The sequence below is a fragment of the Pseudopodoces humilis genome, chromosome 3, assembly GCF_049639895.1.
Source record: "Pseudopodoces humilis isolate 2021_Gansu_Grassland_sample_001 chromosome 3, ASM4963989v1, whole genome shotgun sequence".
Taxonomy (NCBI): domain Eukaryota; kingdom Metazoa; phylum Chordata; class Aves; order Passeriformes; family Paridae; genus Pseudopodoces; species Pseudopodoces humilis.
The window spans coordinates 72,792,106-72,806,625 of record NC_142202.1 but is presented as its reverse complement, the minus strand read 5'-3'; the positions used below and the strand labels follow the sequence as shown (position 1 = coordinate 72,806,625).

At 32.0% G+C, this 14,520-nt stretch overlaps 1 protein-coding gene across 2 annotated transcripts in view; it reads left to right on the top strand.

Moving 5' to 3' along the window:
* The window catches only part of GRIK2 (glutamate ionotropic receptor kainate type subunit 2), a 364,036-nt gene that overhangs the window by 137,268 nt on the left and 212,248 nt on the right, over window positions 1-14,520 (top strand). For both annotated transcript variants that reach the window (XM_005518233.2, XM_088052479.1), the window contains 3 exons: window positions 1,948-2,129; window positions 5,337-5,390; window positions 8,349-8,522. In XM_005518233.2, the coding sequence (XP_005518290.1) occupies window positions 1,948-2,129; window positions 5,337-5,390; window positions 8,349-8,522 (410 nt within the window). The remainder of the gene's footprint in view (window positions 1-1,947; window positions 2,130-5,336; window positions 5,391-8,348; window positions 8,523-14,520) is intronic.

The following is a 14,520-nucleotide window of genomic DNA, read 5'->3' as shown; positions in this document are numbered from 1 at the left end:
TTACTAAAATTAAATATTTTGCTACATGTAGCAGCTATGAACAATACTACACATTCAAAGTTTAAGGTTGTTTTTTATTTCACATTGATGAAGACAGGAGAAAAAAACATACCTTTGAAAGCTCTGAAATTTGCTTATGCTTCAGATTTTATTTATCTTAAAATATATTTTGATAAATCTCACTGGTTGCTATTGTAATTGACAGTATTGAAGGCATAAATACTTCTTCATGTGCTTGCCTGCACATCTGTACTGGCCCAGCCCTGAGGTCCAGTCAATGCATGGAAGAGATGTGTATTCACAGGTTTTCTTCCCCATACCCTCATGCTCAGGTTTCTGTGGTAACTTTCTACCTTTTGTACTGCCTTTCAAGCTGGTACTTTGCTTATTGCTCATCACCTCTCTATCAGATACATAGGTAACCCAGAAGGCAGACACTGTCATAGCATCCTCCTTCTCAGTCTTTAATTTCTCTAGTTCCTGCATCTGTAAATCTTCTATTTCAAATTCTGGTAGGAGTTTTTCTTTCTCTGAGGTAGCCCAATAGTGATAACATTTATGAAGACTACAATTTTTTTTTTTTTTTAAATTCTTGAACAACCCAGTTAGAACCTTTAAGGACTGATGTTCTTGGGTAATGCTCTGGAACAGAACAAGGCTTGGAAGTTTTAGAATTCTTGGGTTTCACCCACAGCCATTTCTTGAGGTTATCTTAGTTAAAGCACGGAGCTAATAGCACCAAGTTTGTGGGTTCAACCCCTGTATGGGCCATTCAATTAAGAGTTGGACTTGGTGGTCTTTGTGGGTTCCTTCCAACTCAGAATAGTCTGTGATTCTCAAAAGAATTAAGCTATATGTTTAATTCATTAGGGTATTGGAAAACATTTACTTAAAAAAATCCTGTAGGCAGGAAAACACTTCTTGTCATTCTCTAACAAATCTTGGACCTACAGTTAAAGACCAAAACTGTATTGTATTGGTGGAAGCAATGGGGATAGATCAAGGCAGCTGTCAATTTGTAGTCTCTTGCATTTGTTTACCAAAATTTTGTAGTTTAAACTTGCTGCAGAAAAAAAGCAACAATCCCTTTTTCACTTCTTTCTATCCATTTCAAAGTTCCTTGACAGCTTAACTGCCCATCCCATCTCCAAAGGTGTTATGAAGCTGATTTGTGTGACATTTGAAAATATGCATAAAACATGCATATTAGGGACTCTGCCTTTTCGAGTAAAGAATGCTTTCAAAGAAGTTTGCAGTCAAGAAAGAACAGTCAGTCTTCCCTTTGACATTTGATATAATAAAAATACTCAGTACTTGTACAGAAAACTCAAACATCATGAATCACTGTAATGTTTCATACAATCAAATTAATTTCAAAGTCACTTCCACAATCATAGTAAGTTTTTTTCTGGAGGGGTTTTAATTCCAAAACTGGCAAAATAGTGTAAAGCTACTTTTGTTTCTTGTTCTTGAAAAGTTGTTCAGTACAGAAATATGAGAACAGATTCATGTAAGAGTGTTCTACAGTGCTGAAATGATTCACAACTTTGTATGCAAACTTGATTTATTATTTTGGAGACTGCCTAGTCTGATTAAAAACTATTAGTCTGGGATATGGCTTTAATTAAATTAGGTTAACATGTTCTCTGAAGAGGAATGTCATAGTTGCACGATAATGCTAGAGGAAGATTTGTCTGTCTTAAGGTAATCCTAAATGAGGCTGCTTACTCTCCATTAATATTAAGAGAACATAAACTTGTGCTAAAGTGTTGTGAGTACAGATACTTAATTTTTCTTTTTAATAGCATTTTTGTGTATTGGTTCCAACCAACTGAAAAGGGAAAAAAAAATCAGGAAAATGTGAATGCTTATAGTATATTCTCCTGCTAGCAGTTCAGGTTCTTGTTTTGATAGTTTTCTTTTCTCCCCACTCCTGTTTTCTTTAAGGTCTCATTCGATTACAAGAGCTCATCAAGGCTCCATCACGATACAACCTAAGACTAAAAATCCGTCAGTTGCCAGCTGACACAAAAGATGCAAAGCCATTGCTAAAGGAGATGAAAAGAGGCAAAGAATTCCATGTAATCTTTGACTGCAGCCATGAAATGGCAGCAGGCATCTTGAAGCAGGTAATCCTCATTTTGCTTTAGATGTCTTAATCTTTTTCATCCCTAGTAAATAAAAGTATTATCCAGACCTAACGGTATTTAACAAGCAGGGAAATTGTACGTCAGTTTTACTGAGGCCTAACTAAAAATCAGCCAAGGCTTTCAGAGGTGATTTTAATGGTGACACAAATGGTAGGTGCTTTAATTATGCTTTTATAAAGAGTTTAATTAAGTTATGTTCAGGAGGAACATGAAGGTATATTAGTCTTTCAACTATGAAGAACTGGTACTTTGAGTTGATGCTTTAAGCATGGTTTTAAATGCTTGCTTAATATATTTTATATATCAAATCTTTATGTATGTATGTATTTATTTATATATTTGTTTTTATTTGATGCCTTTAAGATGTGTGTTCCTAATCAGATAGTGATATTTGAATAGTATGTTACCAACAGACCACATTCATGTCTTCTATTGAGAGGACAGGATTGGTATTTTAGAGCCATATTCTCTTTGCACTAATAATGGAACTGCAAAACAGCCAAGTACATTTGGGTTGATGCTTTGAAAATATTATGTGCAAGTGAGAGGAGTGGATGAGATATCATCAGAGGTACTTGCAGGTATTATTGTGGGTATAATTAAAATCACTACATGTAAGCCTACATGTATAATATTATTTCTTTACTTAATTGTTCATTGACTGAAAAACTTTTATTAGTTCCTAGAAATTTTAAACCTCTGCTGGTGTTTTTTTTTTCTAAATATAAGCCAGCCTAGTTATTCTAGTTGTTTAGGGCAAATCATTGAATTTCAATTTAATTATTTTAAATATTTGAAATCTAAACAATGCAGATGGAAAATGTGTTGATGTCAATATCAAGCTGCAGTACTAAAAACTCCATCAAGATACATTACTTATACAGTACCTAGAGGTTTTTAGGTGAAAAAGTCCCTTTTATTTCACAGTATACAACACTGAAAAATGTATGAATAGAGGGAAATGGGAACAATATTAAAAGCATTGTATCTTTAATCATGTCCCAGGACCCAAGAGTGAGCATTCAGCTTCTTTAAATCAAATTGTGAACTGTTTAATCAAAGTACACTGCTCATCCTAAAGATTACAGATGGAAGATATAGAAAAAATTCTTACATGAGTGTTTAGATATTTATGCAGATTCTGTAGATTTTTACTTTTCCATTCAAGTCCTATACTTAAATGCTTTAAATATGCCCAAAATTTGTAGTTTTGAAGCTGAATGTGAGCACTTGCTGTCAAAATTGACACAAAGGGTGTTGAGAATATATTTCTTATTTAATGTTAATATTCCATATATAGTGTTTATAAGTGATTATTGAAAAAAAAAACACTTTATATATCCATTTCTGAATTATTGAATTATCAGATTTCTTTTCCTGATAATGGAGGAATGAATTGTGGGACACATGACAAGGAGTTTCAGTTTGAGATGACGATTGGAAAGGTTAACAGTGAAGCTGGTGGAAGACAACACAAGATAGAATATAAAGAAAACAAAGTACCTTAAGAACCTAGTGAAACAGCAACTACTCTTTACTGTCCAAAAATACATAATGAAAAGTGAAAAAAGAAATGCCATCAATCAGACAAACATACTTAAATTAAGGCAAATCTCATTGTTATCTACATCACCAGGCAACCAGGGAAACCATACATAATTTAAAAGGTTAGGGAAGCATTGTAATAGTGAGAACAGAGAAATTACAATGTTTGAAGTGGAAAAAGAAGTGAGATCTTTAGAAAAGTGAGAAGGTGAAAGAAGGAGGACCTGAAAAACAGACATCATCATCGCATAGCAGAATAAGGAACATGCGTAGGATGTTCTGTAGGGATCCTTTGGAGTATGAAAGACTTGATTAGAAGCAGTTATGATATGGTGACTGAAAATGTGTTACATGTATAGAGGAAGATACTTCTGTTTTATTAAAAAAAATAAGTTCTTATAAAAGCTAAGAATGTATGTAGTTGTAGAGTTCCTAATGAAGTTGTAATATTTCTTATGGAAATGTGGTTTACTTGTGTTTAAGACAATTTAACTGCTACTTGAACACTATACCATAGTTCTAAATACTGTTGTACAATTTTAAGTACACAAGTATAGGCATTCTTTGCAAAAGCAATGTGTTTTTTTTTCAAAATCTTGTTTAACATGTTGTAAAATATGATTTACCACTGATATTTGGATTAATTTTAGATTTTTTTTCTTTGGAAAAGATCATATAGACTATTCATTTCATCATTTTTCAGAGCATGTTACAAATAAAAAGGCTCCCACAGCCTTCAGAATGCTGATAATTCTTTTTAATACAAATTCTGGCATTGTCACAGTAGTATAATTGTGGCATTCAGTGTCTTTAAGGAGTCCATCTGGTAGCAACTTGGCAAAGAACTCCTTTGATAGCTCCTGGAAAGGAAGAAAATACTAAGGCAACTTTTGTGCAGAGTGTCAGGATACATGCTTTTCAGGAGAAAATGCCCTTAATGAGTAAAAAGGATGAAACATAGTTTTTTATCTACAAATATTTTTTTATGCAGTTGAGAGGAATGCATGAACTCTTAAAATGCACAGTTTATCAAAAACTACTTGGTATTACATAACTAGCAAGAGCGATGAAGGTACTTGAGAGATACCTGAATTTATAAAGTAATTCTATGAATATTTGTTGTTCATTTTTATTCAAGTAGTATCTCTCTTGCTATTCAAAATTTGACTCAAGAGAATTTTCTTCCATGGTTGGAAAAATGTGTACATCTATAAAATAAGTTTGGGTGCTTCTTTTGAATGCATAGTATTGTTCATCAAAATAGAAAAAAAAATCCTATTAGGTAATTTATTTTAAAGGAAGGGTTCAATAATGAATGAAAATACTGTCGACTCAAATTATGTGTTGTAACTTAATGTATCCATTAGCATGTAAAAATACAAGGCTCTTTCCCATTTACTGCACTAAGCAGTCTAATAATATTCTTTCTATCAGAAGATCTGGTTCATAAATTCCTTTAATAGTCTGTAATCTTCTCTAACTGCTAAGAAATGACTCGCTTGACCTGATTTTAGCATAATTCCAACCCTATAGTCTGATCTTAGTAGTGCTCTTTTGCAAGCGTTTCATTTGCCATGTGAGTGTGATAAAAATGTATTATGTGGTCTCAGAAACATTAATCTTTTGTTTATTTTTTTCAAGGCTTTAGCTATGGGGATGATGACAGAATACTATCACTATATCTTTACCACACTGGTAAGTGGCTTGTGAAAATGTAGTGATGATATCCAACAAAGATGTTACTTTCCTAATTATATTACTTAACATAGTGGAAAAGGTCTCTCTGGAATGTGATGTGAGCTTTTCTTTGCTGAGTTTCCTTACTTTCAGTGAAAACTCATCAGGATGGTTTAATTATTGTTCAACTGTGAGCCCTGGAAACTGATAGACCTGAAAAAAGCATCTGGCTGTAGCATTGCAGCTTTTAACTGTCAAGGAGGGTTAGATGTATGATTCATAATTCATTGTTTATTTTATATGTTTTGTCCTTTTTGTCTTTTAGCTGTTTGTATGGGAAGTTTAAGACATTTTAAAATTTACTCATATGTTCCATATTTTTAATCCAACATTTTACAAAGTAGTTTTTCTCTGTCATATGATTCATGAATAATTTGGTGTGAATCTTAGCAACATTTTATTTAACAATTTGTATGAGTTTTTTAGGCACATGAATTATGCAATATTCTTTGGTGTCCACTGTAAATGTAACTTAGAAGGAATTTGATCATTCTTGGATTTATCATTTGCAATAAATGAACATTTAAAATGTGATGCTCTCAGAAAAAAAAACATGTATGTGAAATCCTTTTTGCTGCTCACCACAGCCTAACTATGAAAGAGTTTAAAAGTTGGTAAAATATTATTCTAGAGACCACAGAGTCTCCAGAGAGACAGATTTCTCTGTCTTGAATTTGTACTCAGTTTTGTCTAATTAGATTGCAGTTCATTATTTATTTAAAAAAAAAAAGTATGAGACAAACGTGAGACAGATGTGCCTTGGCAAAACCATGCTTGAAATGACCCATGTTTAAAGTCACATACATGTTTAAGTTCTTATGAAAATGTGATGTGCCACCCTTTGTGGTAGGGTAGGAGTCCACCGCAGAATCACAAAGCAGAAGTTCATGGAAAGTATTAACATGAAATAGCTAGTTGGATAGAAAGCAAAATAATTTGTGAAGTTCAAAGGCACACCCTTGAACAAATACCTAGCTTATTTTAGAAGGGTAAATTGTTCTGTCACTTACATATTTAGGATTACAAGCAATAGGATTTCCCTCACTAAACAGATTTCCCTCCATAAAAATGGATTATAGATGTTTTAAAGCCTTTTTTCTTATTTTTCTTATTTTTCTTTTTTATTGATGAAAATTGTTTCTATGAGTACTATGCTGTCCTTTGGCATTGAATTTTCACTCCTAAAGCTCTGTTTAAAAAGAGAATTTTCTGTTGTTCTTATTTACTTATTAAAACATTAGATTTTCTGTGGAGACAAGAGTATTACATTGATAGGAACTATCAAGAGACAATTTACTGTGCACAAACATATCATAGATTTTGATTTTGCAATGTAGCTCTGGAACCAGCATCAGAATTTAGTTGATTTTATATATTAATTGCTTCTTACCTGACATGGTGAAAGTACTGTCAAATAAATTTTCCAGTCACAGTGTTTACAACAGCCTTCTGTGTAATCGCCTCTTGATTGATTCAGGATGTAATGTGCTGGCTCATTAATACACTGACCTGTGTGCATTTGTAATATATGCATGATAATATTGTGTATATTTATTACCTTCCAGTGTAAACATGAATGTATTTGAATTAAAAAATCGCGTTCAAGGTTCTGAAACCTTGAACAGCAAAAGCTGAGAGAATCTTTCAATGAGAAAGATGTAACATAGTTGTAGTTACATCCAACATTTCCTTTGCAATAAAATGTTTTATTTCTTTGCAAAGAGGATGCAAGTTAGGTTATTTTAAAAGAATTTTGAAACCTGCATATCTTAGGTATTGTATATGGAAAAGTATATCATATTGCTAGCTATAGAATTAAAAATGGGTAATGACTGATAAGTGGCTGATATTTTTGTGGGCTTCGCAATGTTAACAATGGGTGTTATATTTGAATATTCCATAGTACAGTATCCTTCTTCAGCTTTGGGCAGTAAAAAAAATTGATTCAGGCAAGTGTTACACCTAAAGCTACCTGGCGACAAAAATTAAATTAAAAATTAGATTAATGACTGCCTATGAATTACAGGGAAAATTTCCATGTTCAATAAATTAAAATTATGTTATAGGGAAATAATATATTATATATAACCTTGATTACATTTTCCTTTTCCCCCTGTTCAAAACTTGATCTTAGACCTGAGTTTCCTGAAGTCAAGTACTGTTTCTACATTGTTTCTTAGGATTTGATTAAAGCACTAGGATAACCTTGAATTTACTTCTTGAGCTAAAATTTGAATTGTTTTACTTTATATTAATTACATTTCCCCCTCTGTGTGTTTGAGGGCTAATTGTACACACACACAGATATATCAAAAACATAAATTACTAAAAGTTATTGTTGTAAAGATGAATTCCTAATCAAAGATATGTCCATACTAGGAAGATGACAGTGAAAAATGTTTTTGATTAAATTTAAAGCTATGTACATTTCTCCTTGTCCCTGCTCAACACCACCCCCACTCCCAGCCTACTCCACTCCCCCAATTCATCCTCCTAAGATTAACTTAAGTTTCGCTGAGAGTGAAAGCTCAAGGAAACTCTTGTCCAATTTATCTTATTATTTGATGTCTGTTTGATTTCTTGTAAGTTCAAGAACTAGCAATTAATATTAATATTTAGAAATTTAAAATAATATTTAAGCTTACTGCAGCCTTTTAGCCTACCTAGTAGTAGATACAGTTCTGTAATTGGGCTAGCATTTCCTGAAAGTTTGTTCTTCCTCCTAGAATCAGATTACTCCCACCATAAGGGCAGCCAAGTTACTTGCTCACAGACATGGGCCCTCAGACAAGCAGAACACGCTTCCTAGCATAAATAGCAGTGAAAAATTACCATGCTCTCCTCTGGGGAGATGGTCCAACAACTGAAATAGCACTGCAGTTTATTACAGAACTTATACAATGATAATTTTTTCAGGACCTGTTTGCCTTGGATGTGGAACCCTATCGGTACAGTGGTGTTAATATGACTGGATTCAGAATCCTAAACACAGAAAATACCCAGGTGTCATCTATCATTGAGAAGTGGTCTATGGAGCGCTTGCAAGCACCCCCGAAGCCTGATTCAGGTTTGCTGGATGGATTTATGACGGTATGAATACCAGTATTTGGTTCCTTTTTTTATATGTTTGTGAAGCTATAAAAAAATATTTAACTTTTTGTTTGCTATTAAAAGTGTTTGAAGCTATGTAACCAAATATTATTGTAAACATGAGTCAGAGAGTAACTGTATTGCTTCTGTCAATATTTTGCAGATTGAATACATGGTTATATTAACTTTCAAAATTACACATATTGTATTTTTTTTTCAAATTATAATGCCGTATTCTAAATGTCAAATTCACCTACTTTCCTTAATTTGCTGGTGAAATTTTTTTATGGGACAAAAACCAAGCTAATGAAAATTGTCTCTTTCTCTGCATTTTGTGTCTTATTCATTTAACATTCATTCATTAATAATGTAGACTTTTTAATATTTACATATATCTTGCTTGAAAATATTTTATTAGTATTATGAACAGGACTTTATTATTATCTTTTTTATTTTCTGTGCTTTCAGATTAATCTGATTAATTAATCCAGTTGTTTATTTTAATTTCTTTCCTTCCTTTGCCACTTGCCTTTGTTCTCACTTCAGTTCATAAAAATCACAACTATATTCCTGCAAACAAACTTTGCTAGGTTTTGGTGCTTTTCTGCTCATTAGTTGGAATTCAGTCTGGAATTATAATGCCAGGAAGGGATCTATTTTAAAAGACATCCTACATTAGATATGCTTTAGTCTTCAAATTTGTTGAAAGTTTTTCCACTTTGGCCCCTTAACAGTTTAGGTAGTTGTGTTTTGTTTGGCTTTGTTTTTTGTTTTGAGGGGATTTCTTGTTGTTGTTAGGTGTTTTTTTGTTTGTTTTTTTTAGGCTTTTCATCTTCCATTTGAAAAATAGAACATTCTATTTCTTGAAGACAGGTATCTTAGTAATCAGATGTCAAGATTGTATTAATTATTCCACATAACACAACTATTTGACCATTTTTTTCTACTGATAAGATTTAATGATCTTGTTGATATCAGCTACTAAATTGCAATCAATATTTTAACAATTTAGTTTATTTTTTTCTAGAAAATTACCATTTTTAGAGAAAAAACCTTTTAAAATATACTTACTATATATAATGTCTTGAACATGATAATTTGAAATATTTTAAATTTAATTTGTTCACTGATTTCCTTGTACTATATTTACAGATTGCATCACATGGTAGTTTAAAAGTTATATTGCTCATTTCTCTAAATAATTTCAAACAAACAAATGAACCCCCCAAAATCTGAAAACTGTATGAAGCATGCATCTGGTTTATATATAGCTGCTTCTTATTACTGTAAGCCATTGTTTCATGCTTCCTTATTTGCATTAATATTTTCAATTATTTTATTTTTATCTTTTTGAAATTAAAATTTGCATCACTTCTCATTCATTGTAGCTGTATACTTTATGTATTGCTCAAAGATATAACTGATCTCAGACCTTTGGATATTTACCAAGATCAGTAGTGATAGTTATTTTATGAGAACATAGGGCCATGGTGAAAAATAATGGAATAATAAATATTGGAATAGAGTTCTGTGGGCCTGTTGCATGTTTTTCATCTTCTGTGGTGCTGTAAAGAAAGTGCTTTCCTCAGAAAACCTTTTGATGTGAGACAGAACCCTATAATTGCTATTATATGATTCTGTAAGAATAATACTTTATATCATTACTTTGCCTCAGGATAGAAAAGTATAAAAAAGTGTGTGAAGAACACAGTGGCTTCTCTTCTGGACCCTTAAGAGCCCCCTATGCTCCAAGTGGAACCAAGTTTTCATAGAGACTGTGATGAATATTTTATGGTCATTCTTTTTGTTGATTAAACTTTTAAAAGTTCTTTGTTTATTTAAAACCTGGGTTTTAAATACCTGAGAGATGCAGATAGAATTTAAACTATATTTAAAGGGCTAATAATCTTGGCAAGCATTATGAGATTATAAGGTTATTTTGATCTGGCCCTTAGATACAGAAAAACATCCACAGCATGTCCATTTTGATGATGTGAAAGAAAGTCAAATCTTGATGTCATTGCACAATGTTCTTTCTGTGCTCAGAATAAAATAAGCCATTTTATTGACTTATAATCAGGGAAGTTATAAAGTCAGTTAAATCTGTAAAATTTGACTTTCATGTCATTGTTGATCTTGTATATTTAAAGTCAGAAATGGACTTGGGAATCAAAGGCTCTTCACAGATATTGGTGCTATGGAGTGATCTAACCGATATGGGCTGGACTGGAAACATTTTATTTTCACTGGTTGATTGTGTCTACAGCTTAATGACAAAAAATTAGCAAAAAGACCTCTTAATGGGAATACATTCTCATTGAACCACACAGCTAAATGCCATTTAACTGGGTTCAAAAAACACCTAAAACTTGCTCCAAATGTAAACCTGAAGTTTGTATAAATCGTTTAAGGACCTCAGTGAAAAGTAAATTTTTCCGGTGGTGTAAACCCAGGAAGTTTTGAATTGCAGTTTTTCAGCTCCAGTGATGTTTGTGTAATATACTTCTACCCCAGACTTTGTCACCATGCTGACTTTGCCCTTAGGATAGTTAGAACTATTAATATAATTCTGATGATGCTTTTTCTTATTTATGGTTCATAGAGTTCCAAGTATTAATTGTTTCAAGGTCTTTTCTGTAGACTTGTATAACTCTCTAACTAGTATATAATTCTCCTCATAATTTATTTTACCTTTTAGTGTCGTAATGCAATACAGAGTTGGTATAAAACTTCATCTCATCTCCTTGGAATGTTCCAAGTCAAATTTGCAAGTGTGAATCCTATTGAGTTCAATTATCATAGTTTTCCCTTTGTTTCTAGGCTGTTCCTCAGCACAGCTCTGGAAAAGGTGGTGGTTTAGCACACCAGAGAGAAAAAGTGACCAAAATCAAATTTTCAATCACATTTCATTTTCCTCTTGGGATTTCTTAAGTATTTCTTTGTATGGACTTTGAAAAAAATAAAAAAATTAAACTATTTAACCAGTACTACCATATTGAAGAATTCTAGTAATGAATGTTTACTTATTGGTATAACAAAGAAACTAAATGCCTTCTATGTTTTAGGAGAGTAACTAGAGTAACTACAGTACAATTGGATTTGTTTTTTCCATGGTTCCAGAAAATCTGTAGAAATATTGAAAATCACTTGCTGTATTCTTTCAGATTATTCAGACTTTCTTTCTGCAGTCCTCTTGAGTTAAAAGTTGTGTTTGTGTAAATATTTGTAAGAAATTATTTCTTCTAAAGTCTGAACTAATTTCTAAGAAAGAAAAATGTGAGTATACTTTTAATATGATACATAGAAGTCCTGTGGAAGTCACACTGGTTTGCTCTGAAGACATTTTTATCTAATTATTCATATACTAATAGACCTAATTTGTGCATTTGATGGTACTTTCATGTTTCTTAATGTCTGAGCATAATCAAAATGGTATTTGTCCTCATGACATAGAAATAATAAAAATGTGTTGCTATTCAAGTATATTTGTATCCTTTTATCGGTCACATACTTGTGCAGATATACATGTGCACACATGGTATAGCTTACTGAGCTACTTAAATATATTTATTTCTTAAATTTGTAGTCTCCTTTTATTTTAAGTATTCTCAGCAGTCTTGTATTTACTTTGACCATTTTTTTTGTATCACCCTTCTCTTACTAACCAGAAATAAAAAAACCATAGTGCTTATAAAAGTGAACATCACATGAAATTGTGACATGCCATGGCTGTTATTTCTTATGATAAAATTACAGGAATTTCTACAGTAATAATAATGTTGCCAGAGGTAATAAACCACGTCTTTAGAAAATTGCAGAAGAAGAGTCAATGATCAAACTGTTGCAATACCTTATCTTTCTTGCTAGTAGAATTAACTGTATCTAACATTTCAGTATCTATTTATCATTGTTCTTGTTTCTTCTTGTTACTTGGGTGAAAAAGCCCAAAGGAAACAAAAAAATGCATTTTTGTCCATTTTAAATTCAAATCTGGGTTTTTTTGCTGTTTGTCTGTTTTATTTTGGCAAAGTAGCCATTCTGGACTTTACCCGGAAATATGTAATAAGTCAAATTTTAAAAAAAATCAACTTGCTTATATGTATTGCTGAATTAAAGTTTTTTTCAGACTAGGAAAACTTTTTAATTAATTCTCACTTGATCCTGCACTTCCTGACTTAATTCAGCAATACATACAAGCGAGTTTTTTTTTTAAATTTGACTTAGTACATATTTCCGTGTAAAATCCAGAATGGCTACTTTGCCAGAAGGAAACAGGCAAACACTGATTCATTCACACATTTCCCTGCTTCTCACCACCTATTCTTACTCTTTAGCAGTTCAAAAAGCACTTTTTGGAAGTTAGACTCCAGACAGAGTGGGTTATTCGCATTGGAACTTTGTATTATCCAGGTATTAAACAACTTTTAACTAGATTGAAGCTCTTTAACAATTCTCTGATATATGATATACTCATTTCTGTTATTTTCCACAAATTGTATACTGAATTCTGAAATTTGAAAGTGATTAGTACTTAACAACCACTTGAACAGAATGACTTGACATTAATAAAACCTCACTGTTTTTCAACCAGATTATGATTTCTTCTGAAAAAATGGACTTATAAGTCAATAAAACTCCCAAACATACCATAATGAAATAAAAATATTTAATTAGTGTAACTTCAGACAGCTTTTTTCTTAAAATGTTTAAATTTGCAGGGGCTCATCCTTATTTTAGCCTGGAGTAAAAAATGAATTTTGAACTTTCCTGCAGAATGGAAAAATGATAATTTGCTTTTATTAGTTCTAACAATGCTTTTATTAGTTCTAACAATATTGGCGTTTGTAATGTATAAGTAGAAAAATATTCTGGAAAACAGAGGGGCAACATACTATTTTAAAGAAACTCTATTTTGGTATACTTCACTTACTTAATCTGTACACATATTACACAGAAAGAAGAAAAAGCTCACAAAACCATGAGCATAAATACACTTTCATTTTATATATGACAACCATTATTCACACCAAGCAAAACAGAGCATAAATAAAGTGTTATGAGTTCAGAATTCTTTTACTCTTCAACTGTGAATCTTCATAGTTTTCTGTTCCTCAGGTTAGAATTTAGCATGTATAATTAAGATGACGTAACAAGTCCTGCTGCTTAATTAACATAAGGTTTTCCTTACTAATTGCTTTTGCCTGTCATCCAATTAGGCTCTCTTCTTTTGTCTTATACAGAAAAGAGTGTTCTTTTTTTTATATTCAGACTATTAATTCTTTAATGTTCTTTAATGCCCACTTTAGCAGCTATATATGGGAGGTGCAGAGAAGCACAGTGGTACTTCTTGGATGTCAGAGTCAAGGTCAATATTTAGGTGTTTACCCCAGAAAATTCACAGTTTGCAGCTGGCACATTTTGTGTACTGCCTGGCAGAATGGAGCATTATTTAGTTGAGCATTTTCTCTTTTAATTATTTTAATTATTTTTGTTTGTTTATTTTGTTTGTTTTGTGTTTTATATTAGCTTCTCAGTAATTGAAAATGGTAATTGAAAAAACCCTCTGAAATTTAGAATGATATTAAATACTGTCGGCAAAATCCTAGAGATTTTTTGCATATGCAGAATGGATTTATGGTTCATTTCTGTGCATGAGATTTTTATTTGCTTCAAAAAAAGGGAGATGAAATTTTATTAATAAAGTTTTGAAATTTTTGAAGCTGGTGTATAGAATTCCTCAGATAAGGAAAATAGATTCAGTGGTATTTTCTTTAAGTATGTACCTGTAAAGAAGATACAAGGGGCGAGATTTGAATACCTCCATAAATTGTCCTTAATTGAAGGAATGTGCTAATGCATTTTCTCACAGACCTGTCTGGGAAATTCATTTTGAAACTAGCTATTTTGAGGGATACAGTAAAAATCCTGGAATTATAATTCCTTTTATATTAGAGAATGGAAATGAAAGTGAGAATAGCATTGGATTTGTATAGATATT